Below are 18849 nucleotides of genomic sequence, written 5' to 3'. Positions count from 1 at the left end.
ACAGAGGATATTTTGAAGTTGCCCACCGCAGCCCAGGATAAGTTGACTCTTTGAATTCTTCCCACAAACAGGGCTGGATATGATTATACTGTGTAGCTGATAGCCAGTGAACCTCAACACCATCATAACAGGCTTTCTCGCTTTCAACCAGTTTTCCCTGGGGGGAGTAACATATATATACGTAAAAACGAGAAACAGCGGTATGGAAACAAAATGCAGAAGAGACTAAAAATCAGTCAGTCAGAACACCACACCATCATGATTCTCAAACTGTAATGTTGATTCTCAAACTGTAAATGTTTTTTTTTTTTTTTTCAGTGAATTACACCCTCAAACTTAAAACCAAAAGAGCCATTCCATGCAATGAAAAAATAAGGCCCTCTTTCAAGGGAACGCCTGATATTTAAAAATGGATTTCAGAAATTACCCATTTCCCTGCCAAATACATGTTACATGGCCAGGTAGTACCTCCCCTATTGGTCCCACTCAAACTAATGAATTAAGCATTATTCCTATTACGTGTGAAATGCAATTTTCATAATTACTGTCAGAGCAGATCAGTGTTTTGCGCCAAGGCACAAGTTTAATATCAGTAGGTATTTTGAAGACATACGACAGACAAGGCATGGAATCTGAGTACCAAACTATATTTATTGTATACAGTAGTAAAGGACAACATAATGTACAAATCAGTACAGAAAGATGAAGACATATGGACACTTTTCACCCTAACCCCTTCCCAAAAAAATCCCACCCTCCCATCCCCATGGAAACCATAAAAGCAGGAAGAGGAAAACAAAGAGCCGGCAAAAGAAAAAAGGTGAAACCTCAACCGCTCCTCTGCAAGGATGGAAAAGGGAGAGAGAGAGAGAGAGAGAGAGAGAGAGAGAGAGAGAGAGACAGAAACACTCCTGTGTGTGAGCACAGGTAACGTTCCCTTTTGCTTTGTCACAAAGCTAGATAGCAGAGGGGTTAGTGGAAAGAGAAGAGGGAAAAAAAAAAACAAAAAACGTTGGTCTTTGAGGTCCATGTCCACCCCCTTAACCACATGAAAGGAAAAATAAAGAGGAAAAAAAAGGAAGGTAAATACCTCTCTGTACTGTGCAGACATTAAAAAAAAAAAAAAAAAAAAAACACCTTGCTTTCTGACATATTCAGCGTAGCATCTTTGGGGGTTTGGTCCAGATTCTGTTGCGTGTGTATTGCAAGCATCTGTCTACTGTCTGTTACCGTATGACGACCAAACAGAAAGAGGCGGGCAGGGAGCGATTCCCCTCTTAACCCCGCCCCTTTTTGAACAGGCCTCTGCTTGCGGTGACCCAAATTAAAAACCTGAAGAATAGAATTTGTGAGAGACAATTTCATTTTTTTTTTTTTTGTGGCTAAAGCACCTAAAATTGAATTAGATTTAAAATGTAGACATGGCTACCTATGCTATGGGGGGGGGGATTAAAAAGGGCTCCCTTGACCTGTGGCGGACTGAGGAAAAGAGGGTTTATGGGAAAATCACTCCTTCCCTGTTCCAACTTCTGAAAGGATACATCATTCGCAGACATGCCTCTAATATGGTTTGCCGTCACTCAAACGCCAGCCACGCCCATGGGCGAGACAGGTTGTTGGCGATCGCGAGTGACAATTCACGTACTGCCAGCCATTTTCACCTCACTCAAATCTTTTAAATATCGAATATTGGAGTTGAAACCCTACGTCCATCCTATGAAAATTAGGAAGGACACTTTTGAGAGCAAAACAAAATCAAATAAACAAACAAAAAAAAAACCCATACATACACAACATTGACAGAGCAATTGGAGGAAAAAAAAAAATAAATCAAATAAAATAGGTGCCCTTTTGATGAGTCGACGAGTTTTAGCAGGAGCCCCCGGTCTGTTGCTGAAATACATCTATAGTGTCCTCATCCTCCATCTCCAGCTGTAAACAAGATCATAAATATTCATAAGCAGGGTTTTCTTTTTCCCCCCCCTCCCTTGTTAAATTCAATAGTGTACGTCGATTTCCTAAAGTAACACTGAGGTCCTGCTGAAAGGATTGTCCCTTCAATGTTTTCAATTCAAGATGCTTTACATCAGTGAACATCACAAGTTGTACGTTCTTCTTTTCTTTTTTTTTTTGTTAAATCATGAAAGGAATGAACTCAACTCGACTTCGGCAGCCAAGCTGCCGCGTCGAAGGTCCGGCACGTCTCAGTTCAATCAGAGAGGATAAAACTGTGTGTAAACGGCAGCGGAGGGGTTGGATTTCCGTTCTTTCGCTCCTCGTCTGCTTAGCGGGCACCGCACGAAGACCATGTCAGCACAGAGGTGTATACGCCGCGTTTGGCGGGACAAACGGAATTGTTTTAAAAGAATTAATGGACCGCGCCAAACATTTTAATCCTAACTTCACACTCTGGCTCGCCTCTTGTCGACTAATTCTCAACGCCCCAGACGACGCAGAGAATTTGTTTTTTTTTTTAAAGTCCGGATACGCGTTCCGTGTCGGGAGAACCGACAAACGCTCCCAGGTTCTAAAAGTTTTGAGCTTCAGGTATACCGTCTAGAGAAAGAATAAAACAAAAAACATCTCTAAACCATCTGCTGGTTTTCTTTTAGTCTGAGTAAATCCACTACCGAATTAGAGAATGAATCAAATTAGGATAGGGGTAAAGATTAAAGGGGGCATTCTAGGAAAATAAATAAATAAATAAATAGAGAGATGTGATCAGATATGTTGACACTCTGACATAAATCAGAACCATCTCATATAGGACTGCCTGGATTTTTTTTTTTTTTCCTGTTTGCGTAACCCAACTGTGAATTCTCCTTTCACTTAAAATCCAGTTTATTACGAACTTCCATCTCATAACGATTTCAGAACAAACAAAAACAAAAACGAAAAGTGCTCGATTGTTCCAAACTGCGCCTGATATCGTGTCAAATGTCTCCAGCTACTGTGACACGCATTTTGAATTTTTTTTGTTTATTTTGCATCTAAAATAATCCCACAAGCATATAATTTATATAAATCTGAAGAATATTATTTAGACTAAAATCAGAGGTTAAAGGAGCTAGCCCTGGTTACCGCGACTCCAACCTGCAAACAGAAAACCATCACACACGCGCGCATTCGATTAAGGTCGGAGGCAGCGTATTCCCAGGTTACCTGTGCAGGTGTGTCTGTCTCATTGATCGGCTGTCCGTCGAATCGAAACCTAATCTGTCTTATTGACAACCCCTGTAAAAGAAAGGCACAGAATGCATCAGTTTCCCCATTACACGTGACAGTCCATGTCACATTTTGAGAAAAAAAAACAGAGTGTGTCATTTCCTGCTTTGAGCAACGTGACAGCAAAACTACATTTGTACCCTGCACACGGAATGTGTGTGACTGTTCCTTCATCACAAAATACTACACTGAGTGCCTGATTTACATAAGCATTTTAACCAAATTTTTATTGGCTGGTACACAGAAGTTCCATTGTCTGTGATTGGTGCAAAGATGTTGTCACTGTTAATGGATTTGCAACTACAAATGCTGTTAATATGTGGATTTGGAATGATTTAAACTAGCTTAATATGTTACCCTTCACTAGTAAATGCACGTGGACTCTTAATGTTTTAACCCTACGTGGTAAACAACCATGGGTTTTCCGGAAACGTCCACAGCCACTGCTTGAATGTGATCATGAAGACTGAAGATGCAGTCAATCATGGAGATTTAGCATAATTTTTTTAGTCCACTTATTTTGAAGCTAATGGTAAAAAAATCAGTGTTAGGCGTGTATTACGTATGTTGTACATGGAGACCGTGTGTGGCTTTGCCAAAAACCATATCTCCTCTGTGTACCCAAAGAAGGCCCATTTCAGGTTGCTCTGCATGATTACACATATGTAGGAAAGGTGGCCAGCTGGCCCTGCCATACCTGTCTTTCGCAGTATGCCTTCATGAGTTTACTGAGGGGAGTGTGCCTCTTGATTTTGAACTGGACCACTGAGCCGTCTTGACCCGCAACCTTCAGGTTAATGTGGTCATTCTCTGTCTTCACACCTTCCTGAAAAACAAAACAAAACAAACAATAAGAAAAAACAGAACAAGAACCCGATTAATCGACATCATAAAAAGTTCAACTGTTTCATTATCCATCAGCTGTGAATACAAATGGGAGGTCAACTTTAATCATGACCATAAATGATGACCATTTTCTAAAAATCATTTAAGAATAATTTCATTAAGCTTGTCACATAAACGATTTACTAGGCTTGTTACTATGTAAGACAGAGAGATAAATATTACATTTTAATCTGAGCCGGGCAAATGACGTATAATTATGAAAAATGACGCAGCGATTGTGCGCCATTTTCACTGTTATACCGAAGGCAAACGGTGACCGAGCAAACGTTAACGCTTACACATTAACCCTGGGGCCAATAAATCTGTATTATTTTCAGTCCACTTTACACAACCCACGAAAATAACTTGAACGTTTTATACCCAACACCGAAAAAAAACGATACTACACAAACGAACACCACCGTCAGCCTTGCTAACCTTAACAATCCAAACAAATGTGAACAGCGAACTCAATGTCACATCGAAGTTTAAAAAATTATATGTACAGCACTGCTGCCGAAATATTATTATCTCTTCTAATGAACTGTGATCTGTTATTGAATGATTCGTGTTTAAATGACGGATCATTGTGTTCGGTACGTTTGCCTCCCAGGGTCCGCGCTTCTTGCGGCAATTTCTACGCCAGGGACGTAACGTGGCCGATAAGCGCCACTTCATTTTCACAAAGGAAAAGCCGCAAAATCGGACGCTGAATTATACTTGGGAGAAATTGCGCGGCAGCTCGAAACAATGGCGCAGTTTGTATGAATATTTTCTGAACACACTACAGAACACCCGCATTTGTCGAAATACGAGTAAATTGAAATGAAACTGAAACTACGTGCGTGAAAATGACAAACATGATCAGTGTAGCTACAGTTCACCCGCACAAATGCGCAATCTGGCTTCTAGACCAAGGTTGCAAATACGAAAACGGACTACTTCAGCTAGCCAAACACACGTTAACTATAATATTTCCTCAGGGATACAATCAGTCAAAAGAGTACTTACCTTGGGCTTTTCTTCGGACATATTGTAGGGTTACTTAAAGCGAATTCGCAAAAAGAATTTGCACAAGATGCGCTCACAACCACCAGTTTTCACAGCTGCCGAGGGGAACGCGCTTCGTTTTTTTGCAGGACGCTCATCGATTGGGTGTTTCTCGGTCACATGACCTTTCCTCCACGGGAGCGCGTATACATGGGCGCGCATTTCTGTTAATACACGGTCACGCACATATATACACTGCTGAAGCAGAGAAAATGATCTTCTTAAACGGCAGCTTCCTGATAATGACTCTGTAATAACGTATGAAAGCGTTGAAAGCACCAGGCTAAATACGTATAAGGAATATTTGTTTCAAATGCCGATCAAACATGTTGTCAGAGCATGGATGTTGGCAGGGGGCGCCAAAGAGCCACCACACATTGTGGGTGGCGGCAGGAACTCAATGCGGTTCATAGGTGCTAGTTCCTCCAACCCAAACCAGATTTTTCTGATCAGCTTCATGCTGCGCTCCGATAAGGCATTTCAAAACTTAATATAAATAAAACTGTATTGTTAATTTCACTTGGGCAGTCGAGAGGGGAAAGACACATCAGACACAAAACTGTTGTTAAAAAATGTCAATTTTACTACCAACATGCAGAACACACTTTACAGTGGTTAATCTGTTCAATCTCTTCTAATTCAATCTAATCCAACTAAATACAGATATACATACTAAAAAGGAAAGGAGACATTGGTAAGATAACAAAACATTTTTAAAAATGTACATTGGTTCAGGAAGAGCTATGAATAAATAACCGGTTCAAATCATATTGTTATTTCTATGACGTTTTGTCATTGCATCAAGCAGTAGGATTTTATTTACCTAGAATCACAGAGCATCAGATAAGATAAAAGCATATTAAACTCTTTCTACATTTAAACAGAGGAAAGTTCTCCTCAACTATGAATAAATATCTCGCACATAATCATTACCGTCAGGTATCAGGTGGTGTACTTTAGGTTTTTGTCAAATATTACTATACAACTCAGCAAAATTTAATGTATCGATCCAAATGACAAAAATCACGCAGCAGCAGAATATCAAGCAAATCTTCAGGTGTGGGTGGGGGGGGGGGGGGGGGGGCTTCGTTCAATGTCAATTTGAGCACAGATGTGAGAAAACGAGAAACACTAATGCTCTGTACAACATACAACTGGGTTCATTCCTTTGTAGAGGAGGAGGAGGCAAAAATCAGGTCGACTTTTATTCGGCTTCTGTTTTATTGGTGAAAGTCTGGTCATTTTTAGGATATTTAACTGGGGTTCTCAAACCTGGCATAAGGACTTGCCCTGCTCAAGCCTGTAAAGAAAGAAAAAGATACATACATCAAACCATTAACAGATTCATTAAACACACTCTTAAATCAGTCTCTTTCAGTTTTAGATTGTGTGGAAGTATCACAAACTGGAGGATTATACTTATTAGCATGATTAAGGTTGGCAAATCAAGTTAAGTATTTATAAAGATCTGTTGGAATCAAGCGCTCATCTTCATGGTGTGAAAAAAACCAGTTTGATTTCAGAGCGTGTATAACAGCATGCAAAAATGTATTCTCCCCTTAATAATTTTCTTTTTCCTCCGTGCATATTTAAAAGAGAGCTCAGTGTAAAATGTGATTTTTTTTCCTCCCCCTGTAGGCTAAACCTGTCGCTGTGGAAATGCCTCCAAGCTTTCAATTCAGAGAGAAAATGTCACATGTTTCACTTTGGGGAGGTGGGGGGGGGATGCTTGGTTCACCTCAAGACAGAAAGTAGAACGTAGAAAGTAACTCACAACTTCCACCACTAGAGGGGGCTAAACCACTTCATTTGTAAACATGTAAACAATGATCACCACCTTGACTAATGCCGGAATCAGGCTACACGATATTTTTGTCTTTCACGATGGTCACCATGTCAGATTAGACAATCATACTGCCATAACAGATTCTTGCCGTGTCTTGACCGGGAGACTGGCAACACCACAAGTATGACCCCGACCAATCATCGTATGCTGCCTTTCAAGACCTTGCGTGAGTTCATATGTCGTCGGGGAGGAGGGTCAAGAAACTGTCAAATTGGTCAACGTCGAGGAACATGTCGTAGATGTCAAACTAGGCAGGAGAATACAAAAAATTCTAACATGCTAGACTTTTCCTGGGGATGAAACGGGGACGCCCGTTTGTCATTTCCAACGTTCATATTTGGGCCCGACGCTGGAACTTTGTCCGCGACGTCAAAACCAGGCTGATTCCGTGTAGTCTAGAACCCGGCATTAAGCATATTTCTCTACTGACTTCCACGCTAACACATTGGATTGTCAGTCCTGTGACTACGTATGACTGCACATTATGACTCAAACAATGACCATCTTTTACGGAAGGAATGCTGACACCTCACGTTCGGGAATTCCTGAACTATCAGCCTGTTGGTTGTTGTGAACATGAGGACTGATGAAGTGTTAATACAGTTTGTGAAGGAACACACTGTGCTTATCTGAACCGAGAGATCTTTTTTTTTTTTCCCTGCCTTTTAGAGCAGAGATGAACTACTTACCGTATTTCTGCCTGATTTCATCATGTCTTTTCCTCATTTCGGCTTTCCTGCAAAACAAGAAAAAGGGCTGCTAAGTAAAATATGCACACTTATCACACATATGTAGGCACATGTATGTATATGCACGTGTGTACACACACACACACACACACACACACGCACACACAGAGGTATGGTGAAAAAGACAGGACAGCCCTTAAGGTATGCAGGAACATGATCTGGGTCGTATGCACCTGTCAAACCGGTTCTCTCTGCAAGAGTTTTTGTGACGTTTGAATTAACAATAGCAACAGGCTTTTTGTCTCCTTACGGAGGATTCTGAGAACCTAAAAACACACGGAATCAGGGGGAAGGGAGGATCCTTTGTGCAATCGTGACGCATATGACTGTGACCAAGGAAAATGTCGAAAGATTTAAGTTTAAGTTAAATGTCAAACTCTCACAAAGCATAAACATATACACATGAAATGTTGAAATGCACGGAACCAATCATATGTATTTAAATGTGTTTTTGATTAATGTATAACCATTACAAACATTGTAAGTAATGGTTATACAATGTAATGGTTATACTTGTATGAACCTTCATTGCAAGGGTACAGGTTCTGAGCAATATGATTCCCCGGGGTTCCGTAAATGGCTTCAAGACCCGAGAATGAACCCAAAAAAAAATCAGAAAATAATGAAATAGTTTAATGAGATCATCCCATAGACTGGGCCAAACTAACTACAACATCTGGTTTGATGAAGACTGTGGTCATTGACAAGGGAGAAAAAAAAAAAAAAAGCACACACTCCGTGACATTCCTCCAGCCATCCGTACTCACCTCTCCTCCTGTTTGACTCTCCTCTTATCTGCCTGCCGCTGCATCTTATTCTCAAAACGAGCAGACCTGATAAAAGACAGAGAGAAAAAAAAAAGTTTAAAACACTGTAAAGAATGAGGAAGACAGTCTTACATTTTCCCTGTCTCACTCCTTCTCACTCTCACTGTCTAATCTCGTCTTACTAAATAGACACTAACTCTCGATTAACAAAAAAACAAACAAACACACAATTAAACCATCGTTCCGTTAAGTCAGTGTTTCAGAAGCGGTATCTGCAGAAAGGCCGAAAACCAGATCGTTCTCCTATGCGTGTTTGTTTTTAAATGTGTTGGATGTCACATCAGTTTCATTTCAGGAACAGCAATGCATTGTGTGTATTAGGGAACTATGTCCTATTCAAGGAAATGTCCCATGGTAAGAATATCGCTTTTCACAGGCCTGGAATGTATCACTAAAGTATGTCTTTTTCCCTCTCACCCTCTCTCACTCTCACACACACACACACACACACACACACACATACACATACAATCTTATTCTCTCAATCCTTTTCAAAGATCGCTTACTTAAAAAAACAAGGACATTTTCAAGCCATTTCAGAAAAAAACAAACAACATAAAAAAAACAAAACAAAACATGCATTTGAGTTTTTTGACCCTCTGTTTTGGCGTATACAAGCAGGCTGCTTGGACCTTTGCACTGAAAGTGCTGTGGGTTGAAAAATTATCCAGAAGAGACTCAACAATACACCGCTAACTCGTGAAAAGAGGGTGGCAACTCCTTTGTGATATAAACAAACACACCGTGTTTTTCCAAACCACTTATGCCAAGTGATACTGATCCTTTTGGGCTCTCCCTGGTCAACTCACTCACCCTGCGTTTTCACACTTGCAGCAACAGAAGAGACAGATGAAGAAAGCGATGATGAGAATTCCTCCGGCCACAGATAAGGTGATGATCAAGATCTGGAAATTCACTGAATCACACAGAAAAAAAGATAGTCATCCAATGAATGAAGGACAATAAAGACTGCATGTACACATCAGCTGTGTCAGGTGAAAACCTTCCTCCTGGTATCAGATTTCTGTCTGTGACACATATCAACAAGAAGTCCCTGATTTAGCATCTGCAAACTTTATCAGCTCTTGATTAAAAAAAAAAAAGAAAAAAGTCAAGACTTTGTTTTGTCATGATTTTCTGTAACGTACCAGCTGTGTTTCAATGAATTATGTATATAGAAGTTATTTTGACATTGGGTAAAATAACGTTAGTTCATTTTACGACATGAAGAGCTGAGCAGTTTGACAGAGTTGAAGGGCAACAGTATACCAGTTAAAATGCACTGAGTGTGTGAATGGTCCAGCAAAGCTAATAACCCAAAAGACCATTTTGTTCATGTTAAACAGGCACAGTAAAAATATCTGCTTTAATGGTTTGAGAGGGAAAGAACAAAGAGAGAGAGAGAGAGGGAGGGAGAGAGAGAGAGAGAGAGAGAGAGAGAGACTGAAGTGGGGTAGGGGGTCTCACCCGTACAAAGCCCCCAGCGGGCATCACTGAGCGGGCAGAGGGAGTGGGGGGGTAGGATGGTTTTGACAGGGTATGTTACACATGACTTGGTTGGAATACACCATAGACACTGTGGAGAAGAACACAAACAGAATATGAGTCTAAAGATTACATCAGGACGTTTGGTCCAAGAAATGCACTCTTTTTTTTTTTTAATAAAGTCAAAAGTCAATAACACGAGGAATATTAAATAATAATTAAAAAGAAACAAATATGTAAAACGCTACAACAAACCCTTTTTTTCCCCCCTTAGGCCTCAGGTCTTTAAAAGTCAACAAAAGGAAATGAATATGATAACACAGGTAATGTTGTGAACTAGAAAAAACACGTCATTCCCTTAGAATGATTTTTTTTCCCCTGTGTTCACACTCAGTGTTGCCCATTCCAGACTTTATTTTACATGACAACAAATGCGTCTTGGTACCTTTAAATTACCCACGCAGTAAGAAAACGCACAGTAAAAGTTTAAAAATTTTTTAGGTGGAGTATGCTTTTCAAAGCAGCATTTGAGACAGACGGTCAATTGTAATTGTTTAAAATTTAGTGTCAATTCACAGATAACATGGGGGGGGGGGTGATTAACAGCGTTAGCAGTGAGACTAACAGCGCAGACGTGTCACCTTCCATTACTCAGAGGGAAGAGGAAGAGGGAAAAGAGAAAGAGCTGACTATTTACTGACCAGACCTGTTTCACAAGAGAGAATGGAGTCAGTCTGCCTATAACCTGATACACCTGCAACACTCTGTCTGCCCCACCTGCATGCCTGCATTTCTTCCTGTTAGCAGCTGACCTTTCTTCAATTCACAATCTCTCTCTCTGTCTCTCTGTCTGTCTCAAACACACACACACACACACACACACATACATACAGACACAGAATTTCTCTTTCCTTCCCTCCGAGTCATGTCTATACGTTATATTTTTCTTCCCTATGTATTTGTTTCTTTTACCCCCCCCCCTTCTCTCTCTCTCGCTTTACCTCTCCTTCTCTCACTCTCTCTCTGTCCCTCCCACTGTTTTTGCGGTAGGAAAATTACAGAAACATTAATTGTTACGTGTGTCATTGTTTCACTGTTTGTGCTCCTACTCGTGGTTTGGGTGTGTGTGTGTGGGGCATACATCTTAAAAGTGAGTTAAAATGAAGGGCAAACAGAGGGTATGGTGAGATTAGTCCAGCAACGAGCTCAAAACTTCTTCTTTTATGTCAAGCTGCAGGATTCGAAGCACGCCTGAGGAGAATGAACTGAAAACCCTACAGAGAACCGAGTTTAATCTGAGAGGAAATTAGACACTTAAGTCATGCTCACCGACACGTTCTTCAAGCACTCATCACAGTTGGTTCCATTCTTAGTCTCACAGGCTAAGGGGGGGGGGGGGGGGGGGCAGGGAGAAAGAGAGAGGGAGAGAGAGAGAGAAAATACATAAAAAGTCTCAACAAACTGTTTATTTAAGCGCTACAATCTGAAATTAACGTGACTACAGCTGTCTAAAAAACATACGGAGAATGTTGACCCTCGTTGTAAACATAATAAACAACAGGTAGATCCCTAAGAGATCTCTAGTTACCATGGCCACATCTGAGTATAAAAACACGCCAACGGGACTGACTATGGGAAACCAGCATGGGTAATGACCAGGGACCCCTGAGAATAACCAGTGATTATGTTTTAACCATACGTCTATGTAACTGTGGCGGTTTACCTTACTGAGCAAGTAGGCCAATTATCACAAAGGTGACTATTTTTGAAATACCTTTCGCTAAAATATACGATTTTTACAAATGAAATAAACTTAAGAACAGCTCCTTTCATAATAGTCTCCGTCTCAACTTTCCCTTTGCGCGACCCAGCCTCTGAAAGGCGCTTATTTTAGTGTCACAGTAGCATTCATAGATGTAAGATGAATCGATAGTAACTTCACATTTCATAATCATAGCAGACACCAAAATTCGCCCAATAAAAATTACGACCTTTACGTATGGCGCACAAAATGAGGTCCGCGCGGGCAACAGATTGTAAAATAACAGATGGTCTTACCTACACCAGGGTCCTGGGTGGGAGCTGGGGTTAGTGGTGCCGGAGGAGCAGGTGTAGTCGGTGGGGATGTAGTTTGGGCAGTTGAAGCCCTGGTTGTGGTAGTGGTAGTGGTAGTCGTGGTCGTAGTCGTGGTAGTCGTTGAAGTGGATGTGTTTGAATTCTGAGCGAGAACTGACGCTAACCCAGAGAGAAGTAATAGAAAGAGACTAGCTTTCCACAAACCCATGTTTTCTTACCTGTGCGTAAGGGGGAAAAAAAGATTAAATCCACAGATTTAGTTTGAATTCCCGATTCTGTTTGTGTTATAGGTAAATCCTATGGAAAAACAAAAAGTTCCTTAACAACAACTCACACTCTGAAATGCAGTCAGCCGAACAAACGGACGCAGCTCGGCAGCAGACGCAAAAGTTGCTCATTTGCTCTTAACCAATGAAAACAGGGCTAGATCGTTTTGTCACATGATCTGTGGCTGAAGGAGATTTACTTGAGTTTGTCTAAGATTGCGTCGGTAAATAATGAAGTCTATTAATGTATCATTGCAATACACCACATTGTTAAAAGATAACCTAGCCTACATCTTTTGTTTGAAGTAAGGTTATTGTAACGGAGAGGTTGTTTTACTAAAACACTGCTATACTAAGTTGCCGTTGCGCAGTTCTGAAGGTCAACAACCACTTCGTACTATGATTCTTTAATGTATTCTTTAACTAAGGAGGACAACATCTTAACATTTAGGTTAAGTTTTTAAGTCAACATTGATGGTTTTTCTTATGAAACGCATTGTGATTTATTTATCCCATTGTTAGTATTTGATCTCTGCTTGGTCGGGAGACCTCTGGTGGACAGTCTTCCGCGTGATTGGTATTTTAATAACGACCAGAATGGGTTAGTGTCACTCAATGAATGAAGCAGATAAACTTATACAACTAAACACAAATATCAGTGTTTCTATTAAAGCATTGAAAATTTCACGAAAAAATTCTTATGACACAAAAGACAAGACAAAACCAGTAATTCCAATAATTTATTAAAGCGTTTTGTAAAGCCAGTTACAAAAGAAAACCATTTTTTCCCTCTCTTTTAAACAAGCACAATTCTTATTTCCATATTAGAGTAATATAACAACAGTAATTGGGAAGGATTACATTCAGACCCTGTAATAGCTGCCTGCAGCTGGCAGGGACCTCAGTGTAATGTGTGAGAGAGAGACAGAGCCAATTGTGCTGTGTTGTGCTGTGCTGTGTATGTGTGAGTGTGTGTGTGTGTGTGTGTGGCAGTGTTGATCAAGCGAAGCCTCATGGTCTGGTCTCGGTTTGGTTGTACTGGCTTCACCGGATAATTTTGCTTAACGTTGCTTATATGAAGCTGATTCACTCAAATATGGGGTAACAAATGAAATTATGACAGCTTTTTTTTTAACACTTTCTTCTTCCAAACTCACTGTGGAATACACACACACACACACATACACACACATACACACACAGGCACCAACCTACCCCTCCTCACACTGACACAAATACCTTCCATCATAATATCCCTTAAAACATCCAACCTGTTCTCCTCACTCAAAAACTTCTTAACAGTCCTCAAACTATCTGGCCCTTCTCCCCCTTTGTATCTTTAACAAAAAAAATGTGAAATAAATACACCAATCAAAAAGCCCAGAACCACTTGTCCCACCCTCCCTCCCACACACACCCATTTTCATTGGAACACAATCACATCAACCCTCCAATACAGAATTACTCAGATACATACACATAGTGATAGATTCCTCATTAACACCATCATTATCCATTTTGTTTATATATATATATATATATGTTGTGTTTTTTTGTTTGTTTTTTTTTTTAAATCTTTGAGTTCATCTTTAAGTTTAAAACTCTCTGACACAAAAGAACTTGCATTACACTGACAAATATATTTGCATATCAAAACAGCAAAATTACACACATACTGTTGAGAGATCCTGGATACATATATAATCATATATATTCAAAAAAAAAATGTACAGACACACTTGGATTCACTCTGATAAAAGAAGATGATATGCACTGAGAGAACTGACCACACCTCATGTTTGAATGTCTCTGAAACTCTTATTTTATATATAATGACCGAAAGTGTTCAATCATTTACTCGATTCCTCTTTCATACAGGTGATACAACAGTGTCCCAAAAATTGCCGATTTACGACATCCTCCGTTAAAACTCGTGCTGTGCTATGGCTTGAGCAAGCAAACTTCGTGAACACACAGGGCAAACTGAATTTCAGTGTAATTCTCCCCAGTCTGGTTGAAGTGTAAAAAGCAAACCAAATACCTGATATGAAAAACTGATGAAAACCATTCGCAAGAGCTGTAACAACCACTTTATTTAACCTTATGGTCAACAGTCCTACATTAGACAATTATCGTAAAGTTTTCAAATCTGACTCAATGATCATCCACAAGTGAAAAGCTGATGGCAAAGTGAACCGGGGTGTTACTGGAATTAAACACGTGTTCATGTTATTTTAGGAACTGTAATCTCATTGAGACTACTACTGTAGAAATGTCAGTGATTAACAAAAAACTTTGACTTTTTTTTTTTTTAATTTTCAAAGCTGTCAAAGCTGTCCTATAACAGATTTGACACACACACATAATGAATGAATTTCTCTCATTCTTTCTAGGTTTGCCCTGAAATACGACGGTGACAAGACACAAACAGCAAATCTTTAAAAAGGTGTTAATGTTTCCCTCTGAACTTGACTTATACATCATCCTCCCTTTGCACTGACACTAAAACACTGTTGGTTAAAGTCAGAGATTAAATATCAGTGGCTAGTTTTTGAAACAAGCCAATAACAACATAGTTAGATTATCATCATTCATTCAGTTTTTACTTCTGTTTTTGACCCCAAACACAAATCTGATGTTGAAACTAATAATCCTACTTCTGAACTGTAACCTCTTCTCATAAGAAAACCGCTAAGTTCTCGACTTCTAACGAAGCCGGTCTTTGCTGGCGTACGGTAGTTTGGCATAGTCATATTTCCCATCGTTAATCGGTGCCTGAGTGTTTAACTCTTGTTATAACGCACATTGAAGAGACAGGCTGGTCTCAGCAGTGGATCTGGGCATTCAGAAATGAACTCGACATTTTCGTTTTACGTGATGACACACAATCACTTTCACTCAGTTTGACGACACAGCCTGGATACAGTGAAGTGAACTGCCATTTACAGCTCTGTCAAACTTACAGTATAGTGATTTAGCATTTCTTTTATCTTAGTGTGCACATACAATTATTCACAACTAACGCCTTAAAAAAAATAATGTAGATACAGACTTTTTAAGCGGTACAAAACAAGAGATATTTTTGACTTGGTTGGCGTGAACATAACGTTGTGACCACTGACTTGCTGAGAGTCCGAACAGGTCACTGTCATGGTCGTAGTCATAAACACACACACACACACACACACACACACACATCTAAACCCACACACAGTCACACACACATACATACACAAACATGAAAGTGCTGTTGGTTTGTCTGTGTTAGCAGGCTCCAGTTAGCAGGATGATGTACGAAGATCCAAACAGCTGATGATGATGACCAATGATAAAAGAGGTTACAAAATGGCTGCCAGCCCTTTTTTGGCTCCACAAAATGGCTCCTGGTGTGACTCCTGAGTTTGAGTTCACATAATTTTCCCATACATTCACACACACACACGCACACACACGCACACACACTGAGTATGAGAGAATAACTACGACGGGAAGCATTTCTCAGCCTGTTGTCTCATGTACAAACAGACATACTGTCTGCTTAGTAAGAGCGAGGACTTGATTTTCACCTCAGTCATCAGCGCTGCGCTGTGGTTTTGGTTTGGACCACTGACAGGACACTGGGACGGCAGAAAGAACCTGGCAAAACACAACAGCAGAGACTGGAAGAGAGAGACTGAGAAATAATGGCTTGGCTATCAGTCGAAAGGCTGGCAGTAGGTTGGTAGGAGACAGGGAAAGCTGACGGTGTTTGCTGTGCTTCGTTTTAGTGTGACTGGCCCTTAAAGATCGCATATATATGTATATATATATATATATATATATATATATATATATATATATATACTTACAGTAGTGTGCTAGTTGTGGCATTCAGGGACAAATACAGCAAAAGGGAAATTTTTTTGTTCTCTCTCTCTCTCTCTCTCTCTCTCTCTCTCTTTCTCTTTCTCTCTTGGTCTGTTCATCCTTCGTCAGACGATGGATGTGATTCACATCGGCAAGGTCAAGGAGAGAGGCCTACTTTACTTTTTATGGCTCCGCCTCCTGCTCTAGGTGTTCCGTGAGCTGACTGGTTGGAGTCGATCACCTGATCCAGGCGCTGCCGCAGCTGGAAACAGACATGACGCTGCAGCGTTTTTTCACGATCATGTTGATGTAAGCTTTCATGATCTTAGTGATCTCCCCCACCTTCAAAAGAAACAAACAAACAAGCAAAAAACATATATCATCACATCTTTTAGAAACAGGAATTTTATTGTTAGAAATTATGACATAGATTAAATATAATCCATTAAATTTACTACATTAGCATCCTCACTGTACAGAAGTCAGAAGGTTCTGTTCACATGAACTCTGAACACCAGTTCAACATTTCCATCAGAGGATAACGGAATATTTCACATGAGAATGAATAAATTATTCACCCTTGAGGGTCAAGCAAAGTAGATTCTCCATGCTCCTTTTACCCAAGATTCATGTGTGATGACAGTGAGGATGACGAATTGCACTACTTGTTCAATTAACTATCAGTGATGAAAGAACATTTGAATTTGCATTCAAGCGACAGATATTGTCGCTTGTTACAAATCAACATAGTTATGAAACAGGAAAGATTTACAGAGGCCTGGAATCAGCAGTTAAGCGAGGAAATCAGATGAGAAGTACCTTAATCATGCTTCAGTCGAAATATCAACAAGTAATCAATCAACAAAATTTGAAAGAAGAGAAAAAAAACAACAACATTATGATATGAATATGGTTTTGTTTCTTCTTCTTCTTCTTCTTCTTCTTCTTCTTCTTCGTTATTTTTTAATTCTCTTTCGTGAGGGACTGCGTACGTACCAGCGGGGTTTCGAAGTACATCTCCCTCTCGTCCACGGTGATTTTATAGGTGCTGGGCTGAGGGGCGCCGAAAAACACGATGTGCTCGTACTGGAAGGTCTCCAGCGGCTTAGGCTCCCCTCTCTTATACACAGACACGTTCTCAGCGCTCACACCTAGCCACAGGTCGTGTGGGAACCCTCCTTCTTTACACTGCAGAGACAAACACACACACACACACGTGCGCACGCACACACACACACACACACACACACACACATACACACCCACACATTAGTCAGATCTCTTTGGGCTCTGCTGTGGGTCCCAGCTTACACAGTTTTACTCTGTTTTGACCATATTCCAATTACAGTGCGGATGATTCAGACAATGACAGGCAGACGGTGAGACATCCTATTAAGCGGATTCAGGAGTAGTGATGCTCATGAAATTCAACAGTTGAAAAACGTCGTGCCGCCATCCCATAGTTCTTCCCTCCAGTCTCTACCTGCCCACCCAATATCATTTCTCTTACTGGTGCCCAAGTGGAATCGTTTTCTCCTTCGTTTCATACTCAGAGACATCTCTCACCTCCACGTCGAAGAGCGTCGAACCGTATCCGGGCCACTCTTTGACAATGGTCATGTATTTGAGCATGGCCTGGTGCTGGGGCACTCCCTGCAGACGGCTCCATTTCTCCAGGACGCTGGCGCGCGTGGCCGACATCTCCTCCTTCACAAACATCTCCAGCATCTGCTCCTCCTCCACCCGCTGCTTCTTCAGCGAGCCCGTCTTGAAGCTCCTCCGCAGGGTCCCGTCCAGGAAGCTGGTCCTGCGTCGCTCCAGGGTGTGGCCCCCCGGACCTCCGACCCCTCCCGAAGGGCCTCCGGTCGCGCCCCCGACTTTCGTGGACTGCAGGATGCGCGTCCGCAGACGGCCGACGGGATAAACGCCGGCCAGGTCCCAGCTGACGGGGCCCACGTCGCCATGGAGATACTGGAGACGCAGAGCGGCCAAGTGATGAAGGGTTTCCTCAGGGGCGGGGAAATGACCACTGATAAGGCTCTCATGGGCCTAAGAGACAGACAGAGAGAAGGACAGAGAGAGAGAGAGGGAAGGACAGAGAGAGAGAGAGAGTTGAAAGGAGTTGGCAATCCAGATATACTAAATATTGTAAAAACTATACTAAAATTATAATAGTCATAAAAGTATTCATTATAAGCATAAATTGTAAGGTATAAAATTTATGCTTTTATTATTTATAAATGATAAAAGTATAGATATTATACCTACTCACATGTTCCATTATACTTTGCATTAGCAGAAGAATGTGTGAATAGATAAAAACTAATGTTTGCTAATTAAACATATTAATTATTAATTATCATCACCACATAGTTTCCTCTTATTCTTTTTTTATCAATATCGAGATATAACCTGACAGCATGCTGTGCTAAAATCACCTGTTCAAACATAAAGGCAAACTCCACTCCTTCTTTGGGCATGCTCTCCACATCCAGGAAGCAGTAGAGTTTGAAATAGAGGCGCCACGGCCCTTCCTCCTCCTCTTCCTCACTGCCTGCCAGCCTGCAGGAATAGCAAAGGAATTACAAAAATGA

At 40.8% G+C, this 18849-nt stretch overlaps 3 protein-coding genes across 4 annotated transcripts in view; all 3 read right to left on the bottom strand.

Moving 5' to 3' along the window:
* Window positions 1–1132: 1132 nt before the first annotated feature.
* sumo3a (small ubiquitin like modifier 3a) lies at window positions 1133–5216 on the bottom strand. 2 transcript variants are annotated; one of them, XM_030781284.1, is made up of 4 exons: window positions 5122–5216; window positions 3923–4051; window positions 3163–3234; window positions 1133–1932 (listed from the first exon to the last, which is right to left on the bottom strand). In XM_030781284.1, the coding sequence occupies exons 1-4, from the start codon at window positions 5140–5142 to the stop codon at window positions 1870–1872; spliced, it is 285 nt and encodes a 94-aa protein (XP_030637144.1). In that variant the 5' UTR covers window positions 5143–5216; the 3' UTR covers window positions 1133–1869. The 2 variants fall into 2 exon arrangements, with proteins under 2 accessions (XP_030637144.1, XP_030637145.1); XM_030781285.1 differs by lacking the exon at window positions 3163–3234.
* Window positions 5217–6396: 1180 nt separating this feature from the next.
* pttg1ipa (PTTG1 interacting protein a) lies at window positions 6397–12351 on the bottom strand. Its single transcript, XM_030783327.1, has 7 exons — window positions 12276–12351; window positions 11397–11449; window positions 10050–10158; window positions 9396–9498; window positions 8523–8588; window positions 7696–7742; window positions 6397–6460 (listed from the first exon to the last, which is right to left on the bottom strand). Exons 1-7 carry the CDS (start codon window positions 12349–12351, stop codon window positions 6414–6416), a joined length of 501 nt encoding a protein of 166 aa, XP_030639187.1. The 3' UTR covers window positions 6397–6413.
* Window positions 12352–16475: 4124 nt separating this feature from the next.
* myo10l1 (myosin X, like 1) overlaps window positions 16476–18849 on the bottom strand; it is an 82464-nt gene continuing 80090 nt past the window's right edge. The window contains exons 37-40 of the mRNA XM_030781829.1: window positions 18694–18817; window positions 17822–18304; window positions 17252–17443; window positions 16476–16597 (exon numbers count right to left, since the gene is read on the bottom strand). Coding sequence (XP_030637689.1) covers window positions 16493–16597; window positions 17252–17443; window positions 17822–18304; window positions 18694–18817 — 904 coding nt within the window. The 3' untranslated portion in view covers window positions 16476–16492. The remainder of the gene's footprint in view (window positions 16598–17251; window positions 17444–17821; window positions 18305–18693; window positions 18818–18849) is intronic.

Source organism: Chanos chanos, chromosome 8 (assembly GCF_902362185.1).
Source record: "Chanos chanos chromosome 8, fChaCha1.1, whole genome shotgun sequence".
NCBI classification, from domain to species: Eukaryota; Metazoa; Chordata; class Actinopteri; order Gonorynchiformes; family Chanidae; genus Chanos; species Chanos chanos.
This window is presented reverse-complemented; position numbering and strand designations above follow the sequence as displayed.

What these genes read in the sequence shown, in the direction of transcription:
- sumo3a (XM_030781284.1), bottom strand. Translation starts at nt 5,142, where the DNA reads ATGTCCGAAGAAAAGCCCAAG. An exon ending in TGTCCGAAGAAAAGCCCAAG is followed by an intron (nt 4,052 to 5,121) that starts GTAAGTACTCTT and finishes TTTGTTTTTCAG; the next exon opens with GAAGGTGTGAAGACAGAGAA. An exon ending in AGGCATACTGCGAAAGACAG is followed by an intron (nt 3,235 to 3,922) that starts GTATGGCAGGGC and finishes TTTCTTTTACAG; the next exon opens with GGGTTGTCAATAAGACAGAT.
- pttg1ipa (XM_030783327.1), bottom strand. Translation starts at nt 12,351, where the DNA reads ATGGGTTTGTGGAAAGCTAGTCTCTTTCTATTACTTCTCTCTGGGTTA. An exon ending in TGCAAGTGTGAAAACGCAGG is followed by an intron (nt 8,589 to 9,395) that starts GTGAGTGAGTTG and finishes GTCTTTTATCAG; the next exon opens with GTCTGCTCGTTTTGAGAATA. An exon ending in TGAAATCAGGCAGAAATACG is followed by an intron (nt 6,461 to 7,695) that starts GTAAGTAGTTCA and finishes CTTTCTTTACAG; the next exon opens with GCTTGAGCAGGGCAAGTCCT.